This window comes from Polyodon spathula, chromosome 14 (assembly GCF_017654505.1).
Source record: "Polyodon spathula isolate WHYD16114869_AA chromosome 14, ASM1765450v1, whole genome shotgun sequence".
NCBI classification, from domain to species: domain Eukaryota; kingdom Metazoa; phylum Chordata; class Actinopteri; order Acipenseriformes; family Polyodontidae; genus Polyodon; species Polyodon spathula.
This window is the reverse complement of record NC_054547.1, coordinates 7,224,957-7,240,192: the sequence shown is the minus strand read 5'-3', so window position 1 is coordinate 7,240,192 and position 15,236 is coordinate 7,224,957. Positions and strand designations below refer to the sequence as shown.

At 34.7% G+C, this 15,236-nt stretch overlaps 4 protein-coding genes across 5 annotated transcripts in view; 2 read left to right on the top strand and 2 right to left on the bottom strand.

The window, feature by feature from the left end:
• yipf1 (Yip1 domain family, member 1) overlaps positions 1 to 5,770 on the bottom strand; it is a 5,876-nt gene extending 106 nt beyond the window's left edge. Inside the window, exons 1-10 of the mRNA XM_041270320.1 lie at positions 5,668 to 5,770; positions 5,250 to 5,299; positions 4,340 to 4,503; positions 3,989 to 4,069; positions 3,773 to 3,860; positions 3,383 to 3,499; positions 2,663 to 2,829; positions 2,208 to 2,390; positions 1,705 to 1,816; positions 1 to 1,261 (exon numbers count right to left, since the gene is read on the bottom strand). The exon at positions 1 to 1,261 is cut by the window's left edge and continues 106 nt beyond it. Of these exons, the coding sequence (XP_041126254.1) occupies positions 1,721 to 1,816; positions 2,208 to 2,390; positions 2,663 to 2,829; positions 3,383 to 3,499; positions 3,773 to 3,860; positions 3,989 to 4,069; positions 4,340 to 4,503; positions 5,250 to 5,280 (927 nt within the window). The 5' untranslated portion in view covers positions 5,281 to 5,299; positions 5,668 to 5,770 and the 3' untranslated portion in view covers positions 1 to 1,261; positions 1,705 to 1,720. The remainder of the gene's footprint in view (positions 1,262 to 1,704; positions 1,817 to 2,207; positions 2,391 to 2,662; positions 2,830 to 3,382; positions 3,500 to 3,772; positions 3,861 to 3,988; positions 4,070 to 4,339; positions 4,504 to 5,249; positions 5,300 to 5,667) is intronic.
• A 242-nt stretch (positions 5,771 to 6,012) lies between these two features.
• dio1 (iodothyronine deiodinase 1) lies at positions 6,013 to 8,422 on the top strand. Of its 2 annotated transcripts, none has more exons than XM_041270322.1 (4): positions 6,013 to 6,435; positions 6,523 to 6,666; positions 6,872 to 6,945; positions 7,305 to 8,422. In XM_041270322.1, exons 1-4 carry the CDS (start codon positions 6,105 to 6,107, stop codon positions 7,368 to 7,370), a joined length of 615 nt encoding a protein of 204 aa, XP_041126256.1. In that variant the 5' UTR covers positions 6,013 to 6,104; the 3' UTR covers positions 7,371 to 8,422. The 2 variants fall into 2 exon arrangements, with proteins under 2 accessions (XP_041126256.1, XP_041126255.1); XM_041270321.1 differs by having other exon boundaries at positions 6,016 to 6,435; positions 6,872 to 7,071.
• Positions 8,423 to 9,283: 861 nt separating this feature from the next.
• On the bottom strand, positions 9,284 to 11,244 carry hspb11 (heat shock protein family B (small) member 11). The gene is made up of 5 exons (XM_041271157.1): positions 11,035 to 11,244; positions 10,682 to 10,788; positions 10,378 to 10,446; positions 10,054 to 10,097; positions 9,284 to 9,558 (listed from the first exon to the last, which is right to left on the bottom strand). The coding sequence occupies exons 1-5, from the start codon at positions 11,124 to 11,126 to the stop codon at positions 9,448 to 9,450; spliced, it is 423 nt and encodes a 140-aa protein (XP_041127091.1). The 5' UTR covers positions 11,127 to 11,244; the 3' UTR covers positions 9,284 to 9,447.
• A 269-nt stretch (positions 11,245 to 11,513) lies between these two features.
• On the top strand, positions 11,514 to 14,749 carry lrrc42 (leucine rich repeat containing 42). The gene is made up of 8 exons (XM_041271397.1): positions 11,514 to 11,569; positions 12,035 to 12,508; positions 12,630 to 12,761; positions 12,985 to 13,103; positions 13,519 to 13,607; positions 13,797 to 13,910; positions 14,156 to 14,240; positions 14,435 to 14,749. The coding sequence occupies exons 2-8, from the start codon at positions 12,060 to 12,062 to the stop codon at positions 14,716 to 14,718; spliced, it is 1,272 nt and encodes a 423-aa protein (XP_041127331.1). The 5' UTR covers positions 11,514 to 11,569; positions 12,035 to 12,059; the 3' UTR covers positions 14,719 to 14,749.
• The last annotated feature ends 487 nt before the right edge of the window (positions 14,750 to 15,236 follow it).

Genomic DNA, 15,236 nt, shown 5'->3' with positions numbered 1-15,236 from the left:
CATCAAATACACTTCATATACATACGTGCAAGATGGAGCAGAAGAAAGTAGTCCTACCCTAGCAAAAAAAAGCTGTAGGAACCAAATTCTTGTTCCTTGGATTAAAGACACCTTCCGTACTTAGACTGTGCAGTACGTTGGTTTACAGTATTTATACTGTTCATCTGACTCTGATCCCTATCTAAATAATTACAGATGATGACAAACACCCCTGTAATTCAAAGCTGAAGGCTAGAATAACCACAATTAGCTAGTGTTCACAGAATTAAATGACAACCATTGTATCTTTTTTTGCTAATTACAATTTATATTTCCAGCCAAGCATCATCATAAAGTTGTAAGAAATCATATTTATTACTAAGTCTCCTAGATGTATTTTCATTATACTCTGTAACATACAGCCAAATGTGCAGGTGCTATAATTTGAATTAGTCCAAGGTGAAGAGAGTTAATGCTTAAAACAGACTTTGTGGTAACACATACTATTTCTTGTTACTACTTACACTGGAACAGAATGCCCCACAACCTGATTCTAACACCACCGCAAATGTTCGGTTCGAATATCACCTTGCTTTGATACTCCACATAAGAGACTAGGTTTAATACAAAATAGTTTCTAAAAAAAAAAAAAAAAAAAAAAAAAAAAAACATGATAACAAGAAGAAAAATAAATAAGTGAAAAGCTTGTGTTTCATTTAAGGCTCAAATAAAGTAAAGAGTTTTCCACTTTTAAAATGATGTATCCTCATAACATTTCTGCAATGGTACATAAGTAACTGCCATTTTTTGTTGTTATTTATGGTCATAGGGTATATGTATGTTTTGTATTGTATTTTCTCCATTTACATACAGTATAATTACATGTGTGCTAAAATGGTTGAAGATTAACAACAGGAAATAAGCAGCCAAAGTAAACACTGTATTTTGCACAACAGATTACACGGCAAACATAAAATGCTGACTGAAGTTGGTGAACTTAGTAAAATAAACACTATACAGAGTGAAATTTAAAGCAAAAGCCAACTATAACAAAAACTGTTTTATACAGCCAATAAATATGCAAGCCTTTTATCATTATATTATTTACATCAAACACATATATTGCTTGTTCTGTACTATCTAACTTTTTTTTCCTAAAGTTACTTTTTTTTTTTTTTTTTTTTATCCCAACACATCTTTAAGGCGCTTGAAGTCCATACCATTGCAGCTGCGTTTACTCTTCCGAGTAACTTCTTTCTGATAAGGCAACCATCAACAGAACCTGCAATTATAACAAAAGTATACAAACAGGAAACATAAAATAGGAAACCAAGTAGACAAACATTATGGCTAATGCCTTCATCGGGATATACAAACAAACACAAAAAAACACTGTATTCTTAATATATATAATCCCTTATATTCTGTCTTTGAAAATATAGGGCACAAAACTGTTTACAGTACACCAGTTATAAGTCATGATACAATACTTCTGTTCAGAAGATGCAAGTTAATAGTGTAGGAATATAGTTGTGACCACGGATTGAACTGTATGTTGAAATATGCAATAAAAAATAAATTATTAATCTATTAAAATAGAAAATATCATGCACAATGTAGAATTGCATTTCATCACAAATGCCCATGTAAAGTTTCATCAGATACAGTCTGAAAGAGAATGACTAATATTTCAAGACTGCTAGTTTTGAAGCCGATGCAGCTTACCTAGGCACTCGTTTCATTAGTGTGTCTTCACAGCTGTCACTGTCCTGTTACCTGAGGCAATGCTATCAGAGAGACCTGGGACTTCTATTTGTGGAGCGTCAAAAAAGTATGCCTGTTCAAAATCAGTAATAAAAACAAATTAAAATCAATAACAACATTATGCATTAATAATATTTGAGTGTTTGCCACTGGAAATATGGTTACGATACAGCATTATTTAGTTGCGACTCCATGTCCTACACTTGACACAGCTGAAAACTTCAAAAGTAATAAAAAATATATATTGTATATAATTGAATTCCCTGATTCATAAGAACCTGATTGTGAAGGGTAATGTTTTTGCTGTTAAGCTGGTCAAATTCCAGTCAACTCTACTTTGCTTTATTAACATTTACACCGGTGAAGCACAACAACCAAAATGTTCATGTGTATATTATTTACTAACTCAACCTTGCAATAGGATAGCGTGCAGTTGAACGACTTCTACTAAAAGTTCTACTAACCTTACAGCCAACAGCGAGCAGGGCATGAAGAATTATAATGGCTGAAATAGTAGCAATGGCAATCCTGCGGTGGTCATCTCGAACAGCAGGCCAAAATGTGATTACTAAAACTGATCCCGACAGGCACATGGCAACTAGAATTGTAATCCATCTCACCCATTCAACTGGAATAATCCACAGTACCTATGAGAAAGACAGTAAGCCATTATACGTAGTCCTCTTGAGTATTGTAACTAAACATTAAAGCAGTATTAAAAGAAAACCTACATCTGCTTTAAAGTCTAATTTCTTACTTATTTTAAGAGGGGCAACCTTGACAGCGGTCCCCTTTTCATTTGGTTCTTTGATTCTTACTTCGGAACATACATATTTTTCAGTACAATTTCCAGTAAAATGTATACATATAATATTGGTCATTCAGAGAAACCAAAATGCAACTAAAACCAAGTACTTACTGCTGCTGGAATATAAATAAATAGTGAATAGCCATAGACACACACAATTTCCAGGAAGGAATAGGAGACTATGTTCATGACTTTGCTGTTTCTCCACATCAGAAAGCCCCACAGAGCTAGAGGAACCAGCCATGCATAGCTGTAAATGGCAGTGGCAGCAATAGTTACTGGAATACAAAATAAAAACAAAACATTAGCTGACAAGATATATTACTTTACAGCTTTATATACTTGGTAGTGGGTCAGGGGTACAGACAACCATCATAAAAACCCACATTTTTATTTTAGTTAAATACATTTTAGACAGTCATTTGTCTTAGTTGTGCCCTCTAGTTGTTAGGAAACATTTTCCAGCAAGTTTGGAATACAATTTAAGGTAAATAAAAACACACAGTGGGGTTCTTTGTTATGATTTCCTGTACTTAGACACTTGATATTGCATTTATTTTGCAGCTTCGAAGCAAAAGATGTTTTCAATCTTTCTGGAAGCAATGCTGACCCACAGTTTAAAACAATAAACAATCGCTGACTAAGAAAAAGAATATTGCTACCACAGAATGTAGTAGTCTGTAGTTAGTACAGAGGTAGTGGATAGTTCTTTTTTCTGTGTTCTTGTTCTTGGTCATAAACAATCACAACATGTAATTATAATAAAGTTTCATTGTTACAATAACTACATAACTTCTGCAAATTTTGTAATACACTTCATTTTTAATTTACCTTTCCTAAATTCAGGCATATAGTGGTACTGAGGTTGGCCCAGGTGCACCAAGAAATTTGAGATGTTTCCACTGATGGCAATAGCAAATACTAGTGTGGCACAAATCCAGAAGGGACCTATGAGTAAAAAGCATCATGTTATCAACAAAATAATACTAGACATGTTAAACAAATATCAACACTTTTAAATGTCTAGCTTTATCAGTTTCCTTACATAATATTCTTTTTAAGTATGCACATAACAGCATTTAGAAATATATTCTATACTTTATTTTCTATGGCAAGCACTTTCTGAATAAATAAAAGGTACACCCAGTTTTTATTTCATGTAGACTTTTTTTGTAATGATATCACAGCGTAACAAGTTTGAGCTCTTGCCAAAGTACTCACCATACAGATCTGGATTACTCCGTATGTACAGCCGCACAAAGTTTTTACCAGGCAACGGTAAAACCGAACCTTTTATTCTATCCAGGACCTAAAGTTTAAAGAAAAAAAGCATGGGAGCACTAAGTGACATAATACAACATACAATTTATAAAAAGATAAGAGGATAGTAAATGCAAGATGTTGGAATAAAGTTGGCATTTTGAACACATACAGTACCTGACATGTATCCACATCAAAAAAATTCTGATAGTATTCAAATGTCCAGAAGGCCGCACTTTTCTTCTGACCTGCAAGCAACTTTACAAAGAAGCAAGTTGTTAAACAACATAGATTACTTATTGATAAAAACAGTCTGTTCATCTGCAATATAAAAGTTTATTTGTCTTCCTGATGAATGCATATAAGGGAACATTTGTCCTCAGGAGATTTAACACTGAAAATTGCTCTTTCAAAAGGGACTAACAACACCTCTTGGCAAATGGCACTTTAGTTTTTCCAAAACAGTTCAAAGCGGCAGGCTGACGTACATTACAACCACTAACTGAAATACACAGCATTCATACGCACCTCCGTTTTATCCGAGTCGGCATTTCCCAGCAGGTCATCATCTTCCTCTCTTGGCGAGTTTCCCAAGGATCTCCGTTGGTTGGTGGGTTTCTCATTCAGATCTCCAATGCTGATAGTGGTGGCATCCCGGTTGGCTACAAGCAGGTTTTCGGCATCATCAAATTCTTAAACAATCACCGGGGAAAAACAATTTCAGGCACGCTACAGTTTCTGAGTGAGGTTGCAACTTGGAGAAATGGTGGCCCCATTAACAAAAATTTAAGGTCTGTCTTAAGATTGTTTTTATGTAAATCCCATTTTCATTAACAAATCAAGTTTCTTCAAAATCAACTGTTTTGCAGAAGTTTAGAAGTCACTAAGACATTTTGTTAAACACCCTTCAAAAACTTCCTGTGTTCCTTAAATTTGCCAATTTTCTGAATTTTGCAGATACTTGTGTGTGTGTGTGTGTGTGTATATATATATATATATATATATATATATATATATATATATATATATATATATATATATATATATATGCTACAACAACCCATTCGTTCTACTCATACCTCCAGTACCTGTTTTACTTGTTGCAACTACAGACACAGCTTCTGGCTGTAGTTGGGAAAACTCCCTGTTCCACTTCTTTCAGAAACTGCTGAAAAGTTGATATGCGGTTGCAACAGAGTTTAAAGAATTTTGAAAATAGCCCAAAGGTTAGCAGATCAAACGCCGATGACAAATGCCGAAAGAAAAAAAAAGCCCACTGAATAAAATTTTATTAAAAAGAATAATTTCACATCATGCTGTGTCTGGGAGATGTCATTGTTATGTTTCCAGACTGTTGAGACCCAATACAAACAGCCTATGTAGAACGGTGGGGTTGGGTAAATTACTCGGTCTAAATACCGCAGTGCAGTTAACTCACCTTGAAACTGCAAATCATCGACAGCCGCCATTCACGCAGCTGTTGTTGTCCTAATTTTGGAAAAAAAAGAAAAAGATTTCTGGAAAATAAATTTAAAACCACAATACTGAAAGACTTGTATACATGGCATGGGCACACTGCGCGCTGTACATGTAATCTCATAGACGCTTACTCGTATATACTATACTACACAGTACATTAATACACTAAAATACACCAATTACTTCTGTCCATTCGCGTTTGCGAACTCGAGGCCTAGTATGAACAACAAAATGCAAATACAGGGCAACAATATAAGTGAGCGAGCAAAACGTTAATGAACGAGTTTTGTTTTAATATTCTAGGTCAAAACTGTAACCAATTATTTATTTATTTTTTACTCGTTTTTATCAAATTTACGGCTGCAAAACCAACTTACACGATTTAAAAAAAGATCAAAACAGGACCAATTACTTCCGTCTTTGTTGCGTCATTTGTTTGTACAGCCACGACACGCTGGCTTCTTAAAGAAACAGCTCCCAATGTTAAACCTGGTGCTGGCTTGGAATGTAAACATTATAATTACAGAAAGTTGTCATTCGTTGTATCACTATTATTTGTCATGCAAACTTAACACCGCATTTGTGAAATGTAGGTTTTATTACTGTTGAATTTTAAAGATAGTTTAATGTGCTCTGAAAAAGAAAACAAGCAACTGCAACGGCGAATTCTTCATGACCCCTAAACACCAGCGAATCAGTAGTAAGATCCGCAGATAATACGAATATGCAAAAACCCCACCCCACATACTACTAGGACAGCTGGCGCCTTCCTTCACGAATTCAGTTAAAGTCAAATGCTTCTAGGAATAGCACCATGGCGAAGCTGGTGGTTTACTTACAATATTTCTTTACCGTGTTTCTTATTGTCATACAGACGCTAGTTTTTAAAGTCCTAGCTTTTGTTTTCCCAGCCACCACGAAGAAGATAATATTAAAACTTGGTGAAAAAACCACTATGACCCAGAATCCAAAGTTCAAGTTTGAAGACTGGGGGCCAACATTCTGGACCTTAAATTTTGTTAAAGCGGCTCTTGTTTCCGCATGGAAAAACACAAGGGACGAAGCATTTGTGGGAGCCCTTGCACCTAACACTCCCGTGTTAAATTTGGATGGGGGAAAAACAGATATTTACGGCTTTATTAATGGTAGATGGATTGCACGTAAACAGAGCTAACTAATATTGTTTGTAATCCTTTATTTTTTTTTTTTTATGATGTACTTCTGTTTTCCAGGCAGAAGACCACTGGTGTTGAGCTTCGGTAGCTGCACCTGACCCCCGTTTCTTTTTAAGTTTGGCGAGTTCAAGCAGCTTACCAAAGATTTCAGTTCTGTCGCAGATTTCCTCATCATCTACATCAATGAGGCTCATGCGACAGGTATAATAAATTTAAAGTTTAAAATAAGGCACAATACTTCGATTCTAATTAAAATTAAATGCAAATATCCTGTTACGTTCAAGCGTCGTTATTGTCACATTCACACATTTTCTGCAGCTGCCAACTCGAGAGGGCTGTGTTTACAAAACAGTACAATTGCAATTTGCCTTAGAACTTTGTATTAAAATGATTGTCTATATTTTAGATGGATGGTCTTTCAGAAACAATGTTGACATCAAGTGCCATAAAAGTCTTCAAGATCGCCAGGCTGCAGCACAGGTACTACTAAAGCAGGACCCGCCCTGTCCTGTTGTTCTAGACACTATGGCTGATGAAGCAGCTTCAAAATATGGAGCAATGCCAGAAAGGCTGTATGTGCTGCAATCAAAGAAAATAATCTACAAGGTAATTTAAACTGGGTAGCTGTAAAAGAAAGGTTTATGTTTGTGTTTTTTTTTATTTTTTAAACTCTTTCTTGGATGTTAAAGAACAACCAAACTATACCTCTCTCTCTCTCTCTCTCTCTCTCTCTCTCTCTATATATATATATATATAACACAAACAATAAAAAACAAAAATCACCTTAAGTGGTGCTCTCCCAGATTTGTAAATCACAGGCGCTTCTCGTTTTTTCACAGGGTGGAATGGGTCCCTGGGGATATAACCCACAAGAAGTACGCGCCGTTCTGCAAAAGCTGAATTAACGGACTGTGGTGATAAACAAATATCTTATTTGTTTCTCAATTGAAAACAGTGTATTGTCCACATTTTTACTACTACACTGTCGTTGTCTTGCTGTTTGGTCTATATGTAATGTATGGTGTTGCTTTTGTACTTCAAGAAATATAAGCTGTCTAAAAGGGATTGGTATCTTACTAGGTAACAGAGGTGGTTATGTCATATATCGCCAGGCAAACACCTGGCACAAAAAAAGTTAGATTGTACAGCAAAGTAAAATACATATATTTGATAATGTTGCATGGAGTTAGCTTCATTTGCCAGGAAATAAGTTAATACATGTACTATATTGAATTTCCCTTTATTTCAAACATAAATGAACAATACATTATAAAAGAAGGCAGTCAGGGAAGCGTTCATTTACCAGCTGTTAGTTTCTCATGTTATAAAAGTCTATTTGCTAATGCAGAAGCGCTTCATCCACCAGCTTCTTTGCCGACAATGAAAGTCTGAGGTTTCCATTGTAAGCACAGTACAGCATTCCATCGCTTACACTAGCTTCCTGTGCTGTCCAGTTTGTCATTGAATTGGCCCTAAGTGTGAAAAGTACATTTTTAGGGGGTCACTTAATTAAGTGTATTACCTACTGTGTATATAAGGAGAGACATGGACTTACATTGCACTCTGTTGTGAGACAGTAATACCGGGAAATATAACATCACAGGTTAACAACTTGACTAAATACCTTGACTGAATTTGGAGGAATATTTAATTTGGTTTTCTACAGATTTGATTCTAATATCCATTAATATTTGTTTCTTTACAATACAGAAATACTCTGCTATATTTATTTATGACGGTTACAGTTGAAACCTATGGCTGCTGTAGCCAGATGTACCAAAATATTGGCAAGAGTTTTTGAAACAGAAAATAGCATTATAAGCAACATGACATGCTTGTAATTTTATCACCATAATGTGCAGCTAGTCTATATAACAAATACTATAATTCTGTCATTCTTTAAAGTTGTAGTTATCAAAAATGTTTAGTAAGTTACTCATGTATGCGTGTGTATATGTGTGTATATGTGTGTACACACATATATATATATATATATATATTATAAAATGCTGATTATATAATTTATATGATGCTGATTATATAATTTCATTCATCATTATTTGATGACAATGCCAATTTATTCTTGGACTCTTCTCTGTATTTATATGTGATGGTTACAGCTGAAAACATTGGCTGTTGTAACTTGAGGCCCCAAAATAGAGACAAGATGTTGCAATAAAATATTTAGGTATTGTCAATACTAATAAAATGAGTAATAGGTTAATGTACCTGATTGAAAAAAGTATCTATAAAAATGTTTATTTCATTTACAGAAAAATTTAATGATCAGCAAAATGTAGTTAAATGCAGAGTGGACACCCAAAACAAACCACCAACCAGCATGTATGTAAAGCATAACTGAAAGGGGGAGAATGACAAACTAGGATCTCATTAAAATGTTTAATAACTAATTGGACATCGGTCAGTCAAACACTGTCCATAAAGAACAGATGCATGCATTATGATGACATGTCCATATCATGGAGGCCAGAACAGAAACAGACATATAACAGGACATAGACCAACATTTGTTTGAAGAAAAAGATATTGCTTCTTTAAATTTGAAGACTTTACCAGAAAAAAAAAAAAATCATATCAAAATATTATAATTCACCATGATCAAAAAATGATATTTCAATAACACTTCCACACCTACAGTTATACACTAATTAAAATATCTGTCTCAGTCTATTATCCAATTAGAATAATACAAGTTTATATTCTCTCTCTCTCTCTCTCTCTCTCTCTCTCTCTCTCTCTATCTCTCTCTATATATATATATATATATATATATATATATATATATAATATATATTTCTTAAAATGTGTTTACATAATTGTGACACTGTACTGCTAAGTTACTCCTACTGTCAAAAGTTCCAGGTAGTATTGGTACCTCTAAGAAGTTCTGCCTTAAAGGTTTTTGCATATGAAACAACAGGAAAATAATTTTAAAGCTCTAAGCCCTGTAAATGATTAGGCTCACATGTGATTTTCAATTGTCCCTTCTACCATCACCCTGTGCACTGAAACAAAATGGTCAAATCCAGACTTCACAACGAATCTCAGATGTGTTGCTCTTGTACCGTTGAACTGTGAAGGAAAATTTTGTTTTATTTTTCAGCTTTGATAAACTCAAAATGACAAAATGTATTTGTGCTATACTGCAGATAAGAAAAAAACAATAACTTGGTAACTTCAATTTAAATGATGTCCCCAAACCAAAAAAAGACATACCCTCACTATATATAAGTGTATGATGTCTACCTCTAATCATGTAGAGAATGTATTACTTTTGCATTCTTTTCTTAGACCTGCGAGGGAAGTGCAAGCGAGTTGGGTCTGCTATACAAAGAGTGCAAGAGAAAGTGCACACTCACACTGAATAGAGGGAGCCACCAAACACTTAAACATATTATACCATTAAATATAAATAAAAAACAGACAACACCCTGATATTAAGCATTTAGAATTATTTGACACTGACATTGTAAGTGCGAGATATACACTCACAAATATAAGTGTAGCTGCAGCTAACAGGTTCCAATGGGAGAGTGACTAATAATGGATAAAACATCTGATACTTACTGAAAAATCTTCTGACTGAAGTTGTCCCTCTGTGTGTTCAAAATCTGGTTAGAACAAAACACCAGATTCAGCATTATGATACAATCATATAATGCTATTCAATTCTGCAATATGTGACTTTTTATTGAATTAAGAAAACAGGTATATGTAACAACACATACACCAAAACATATAGGCCTATAGCTGGTTTCCCAGACCCCAATAAGCACTGATAAGACAGATGTCTTCATACACCTACACCATCACGACTTCACAAGTCAAGGTATACATCAGCTGAAAGAGGAATTAGACATCGGTAAGGAGATTATTGATTTATTGTCTTACCTTTTTCTATAACTTTCTCAAAGTCTGCCGCATCTGTAGAAACACTTTTCTCAATACTGAGTTTCTGCACTAAAAAAAGACAATTTATAATGAAATCAGACTTCATTTATTTAAAGTCCAACAAATAATTCCTCACCTGCCAATGACCAATAACTAGACTACCCTGCAAACAAGATGTTGCATATGATAATCTGAGTAGATTAACTAATGTTGTCACTTTAAAATTAAATCCATGATTTAACCATAAATAGTGGCTTCGCTCTACATAATTTCGTTTTACTGTTTTCTGAGAAATCCACCTTACCATTATAACACTGGATAGTAACCACGCTGACTTTTACAAGGTTAGAAAACCGGATTATAAACTCCTGTGGAAACATCCCTGTCGAAATCCAAAATGTTTCGGTGCGTCTAAAGAGAAAGTAAGGTAAGATTCAATGGAATCCACACCCATACTATTCGAACAATAGTAACAAATTATGCAACACAAATATATATTGAAATGACTCGGTTTCAAATACCACCCCCAATGAAATTTTGTTAGATGCACTAATTAATTTCATGCGGTATAATAACATCCTTACATATGCAGGAAACCAGACCGAAATGTGAACTGACTCTTATCAATGTCTAAGAACCACTGTAACAACATCTCACCCATCAATTATATTTTCTGGTAGATAATTCTCATCACTTGATGTAGCTAAAACAACTTGCGCTCCAGAGGAGCTCAACGCGGCATCAATCATGTCAGCAAAGCTATATATACTGAAATAAACACAATATGTTATTCAGCAAACTATCTGTTCGTCCTGGTTTAAATCCACTCTACGTCGTTGCCAAGCAGCAGGCTGATGCAGAGTCTGCAACGCCACCGACTTCCGCGAGTTACATCAAAATAAACCCGAAGGTGCAGGATTGTCACATTTTAATTTTGATATTATTATTATTATTAGTGTATATTTTCCTTAAGTGGTACAACGGTACCTGGATATGAAACGAGTTTTGAATGATTATAATTCTGAAGAATAAAAGCAACCGTTTTTATAAAGAGCCGATGAAAAGCAGTGCAGTGTTGGTCATGATTTTAAAGTGCGCGCTTGTTTCACTCCGGAATCAAATCGAAGCTGTAACGTCAACAGCCGATTCGCTGCAGCTGTCGGGACTGAATCTCAAAGCGGGAATATCGTTGGTAAGAGTTTTATCGGCTGTTCCATCAGGCTTCACTTCAAAACTGCATTCATTTCCATTTAACTTTGAATTATTATTATTATTATTATTATTATTATATTATTATTATTATTATTATTATTAAATGTGAACCCTTATGCACTGATAACCTGCGTCTGTCTCTGTCATGTGTAGTTTAAATACGTTGTAGCAATGGGGCAGAGTTCTCATGTTTACCTTTTCACTAAACTTTTTTATGGAAGTGTCTGCGCCAATGAGAAGTCTTTGTAAACAATAAATGATAAAAGCAATAGGTCTTCTTTCAAGAGTGGACGTATCTGTTCATTGAGGTAGCATTCCACATTACAAACCAAAAAAATAAAAAATAAAAGGCTGCAAAGTCAGATCCGTTTTATTAAGTCTCCTTTAAAACATGTGTTCAGCAATTAATGTACATTAAAGTTTTTTTTTTTTTTTTTTTTTTAAGTCTACAGGTGTCTCAGTCTAGAAGAATGCCTTACCTGAAAGGGTCAGATTCGGATTATGGTCCGGTCTACATTCGGGAGAAAGGAGAGCTACGTCTGATTGCTGATCCTGTGAATGTTGAGAAGGTTGGCCCATGCAAGATCAAGCCCCACAGCCACTTAAAGAAATGCGGCTCAGTCAGGTTTTGCAACCGTGAGGGAGACCAGACTACAAGCACCAAGAACAATGACCCTGTCTTCCTTACACTACGATATTCTGCAAAGCCTCTCTTTGACATTGCTTTAGGATTTGTTGCAGACAATGTTCAGTATATAGATTCCCTTATTGGCTTTCCAGAACAGGTGGCCAAAAAGCTCTTTGCTGCAGCAGAAGAAAGAAAAAAATTTGTCGATCCTGGCGCAGGACTCCAAGCTTTGCAGACATTCAGTAAGGCATATGGAAGCCTAGTGCTCAGTTCCCTTTGCCTAAAAAGCAGGTAAACAATGGATTTGATTATACAGCTTGGACCCATTATGGATTTAGCTCCGTGTCAGTGAATGCGTTCAATGTATTTCTTCCCAGTTTTTTTCACCGTGTGTATCTTGCTGTTTGTACAGGTACCTTCTGGTGTCTGAGAAACTGGAAGAGATTAAATCCTTCCAGGGATTGTCATGCCTGGATCTTTCCAGCTGTCAGCTTGGGGATGACCATGAGCTTCTGCAGCACCTAACCACAGAGGCTCTGTCAAGGTAAAGGATTTGTCATTTTGATCCTTAAAAAAATGTGCTTTGGAAAGAACATTCCATTCCATTACCTTCCCTTAAATATGCCAGAAACTGGCTGGTTTGTTATATATGGCTATACTGTACAATACCTTACTCCCTGAAAAATATACTGTGATTTTTCGCAGTTTCCAGCTGCTTTGCTGTAACATGTATAAACTATATCCAACATGTGTGTTTTCTTTACCAGTCTAGTCAAGCTTGGTTTGGGGGATAACTGCCTGTCAGACAGTGGCCTTCGGAAGATGACAGCACCAGTCAGAGTTATGAAGAGGGGCCTTAAAAACCTGGAGCTTTTAGATTTGTCCTGTAAGACTATAATAATAACTATTCATTATTCTCAAGGCTAAATCACTTCTAAAAATATACAAGCTACATTCACAATATACATTTGAAATAGTGTAGGTCTGTATTGACCAGCTAAGATTGCAATCAAACTTGGTTTACTAGTCGGTACAAAACTTATTTTCATGTATTTTGTAGTTTAAAGAGTGTAACCCCCTGTTTACAGGAATTGGAGAACTGAAGGTGTTTTTTTTGTTTTATTCCACACCCCCCCACCCCCCTGCCCTGATTGAGCCAGTGGGAATTTGGCCAGGCCAGATGTTTTGGTTCACTGTGTGGGACAAGTAGTTTCAGATGTGAGATGACTTTAGCCAAAGTGTTGGTCCCTTGGACCACTAATCAGTTGTAATGTTTCAAAAGCTATCCTGTCCTTTCTTAGGTAACCCGAATATTGGTGAACTGGGAATTGGATATCTGTGTTGCTTTAAGAAACTGTCTGTGTTAGATATCTCGGGAGCAGGAGCAAAGGTGAAGTATATATCTACACTGTAAGAAATCAGCTCTTAGTTAACATAGTTATCTTTAATAAACAGTGTAATTTTCTTTTATAAACAATGTCATCATTTACATATTGGCTATAGTTTACTACAGTTAATGGTGATATGGAAAATTAGGAGTGATTCCTACTTATAACTAGATTTTATTTTCATTTCACAGCTCAGTGAGTCACTATTACAAATGCTACAGAATAAGATGGGTCTAGTTCCTGCTGACAGTCCTCTGCAAGACTTTTCTCATGCACACTGCAAAACAGAAGGCTGGGCAGAACAGGTAATGTGCAGATTAAACATACCTGCTGTCCTGTTAGGCTTTATAAGTTATGTATCATAGCTTTGAATGGAGTTGACTATGATTGAAATGTGATGCCCCTGACATATAAAGACTTATCATGCTCCAGAATAATCCTGACTCATTCTGGTAATAACTAATGTGTTGGTTATTAAAAATGTAGATTCTGGATTGTAGACTGGTGTTAATCTTCTTTGGTGTGACGATAAATTGGTTCTGTTTTTCAGGTAATTGTCCAGTGGAACAGCATTATTTCTGACTCTGCAAAACCAAGGATAAGCTTCATGCCAAGAACGGTAGCACAACGCTTCTGTAAGACATTCCAAAATAAATCTGTATTATTTTGAATACTATTTGTATAGGCAATCGATTCAAAGACAGTTACCTTTTGCACCTCATAATAATCTGAGACATCTGAAAAAAATAAAATTGATAATTACCAGTATATCTTTTTTCAGACAGGAATCCAAATAGTCAACTAAATATGTGTGTGCCTTTTCTCATAGATGGCAAAGAAACATCAATGAAGGGGGTACTTGCACCACCATCTCTGGCATTCAATACTAAAGAAACAGCGAGCAAGGTGAATATGCAGTTTCACAGAAAGCCTCTTCAGGACATCTGTGCTATAGCATACGATGGAAGCTTGCCTGGCAAAACCTCAGCAATACAGAACAGCAAGAAGAGAGACTTAGAAATCCTAGTCCAGGACAATGCAGTGCCTTCTGCAAAACGCCAGTGTCCCCCACAGTTAACTCTTGAGGACTGGCACTTATTAGACAGTTATTAGAATTTTATATATATGTATGTGTGTGTGTGTGTGTGTGTGTGTGTGTGTGTGTGTGTGTGTGTGTGTATATATATATATATATATATATATATATATATATATATATATATATATATATATATATATATATATATATATATATATATATATATATATATATATATATATATATATGATATATATACAGATATATATATACACATATATATATATATATATATATATATATATGTGTGTATATATATATATATATATATATATATATATATATATATATATATATGTATATATATATATATATATATATATATATATATATATATATATGTATATATATATATATATATATATATGTATGTATATATATATATATATATATATATATATATATATATATATATATATTATATATATATATATATATATGTATGTATGCATGTGTATAATATATACAGATATATATGTGTGTGATATTATATACTGTTTTAAGTTATAACAAGACTGCCTACACAGTTTGT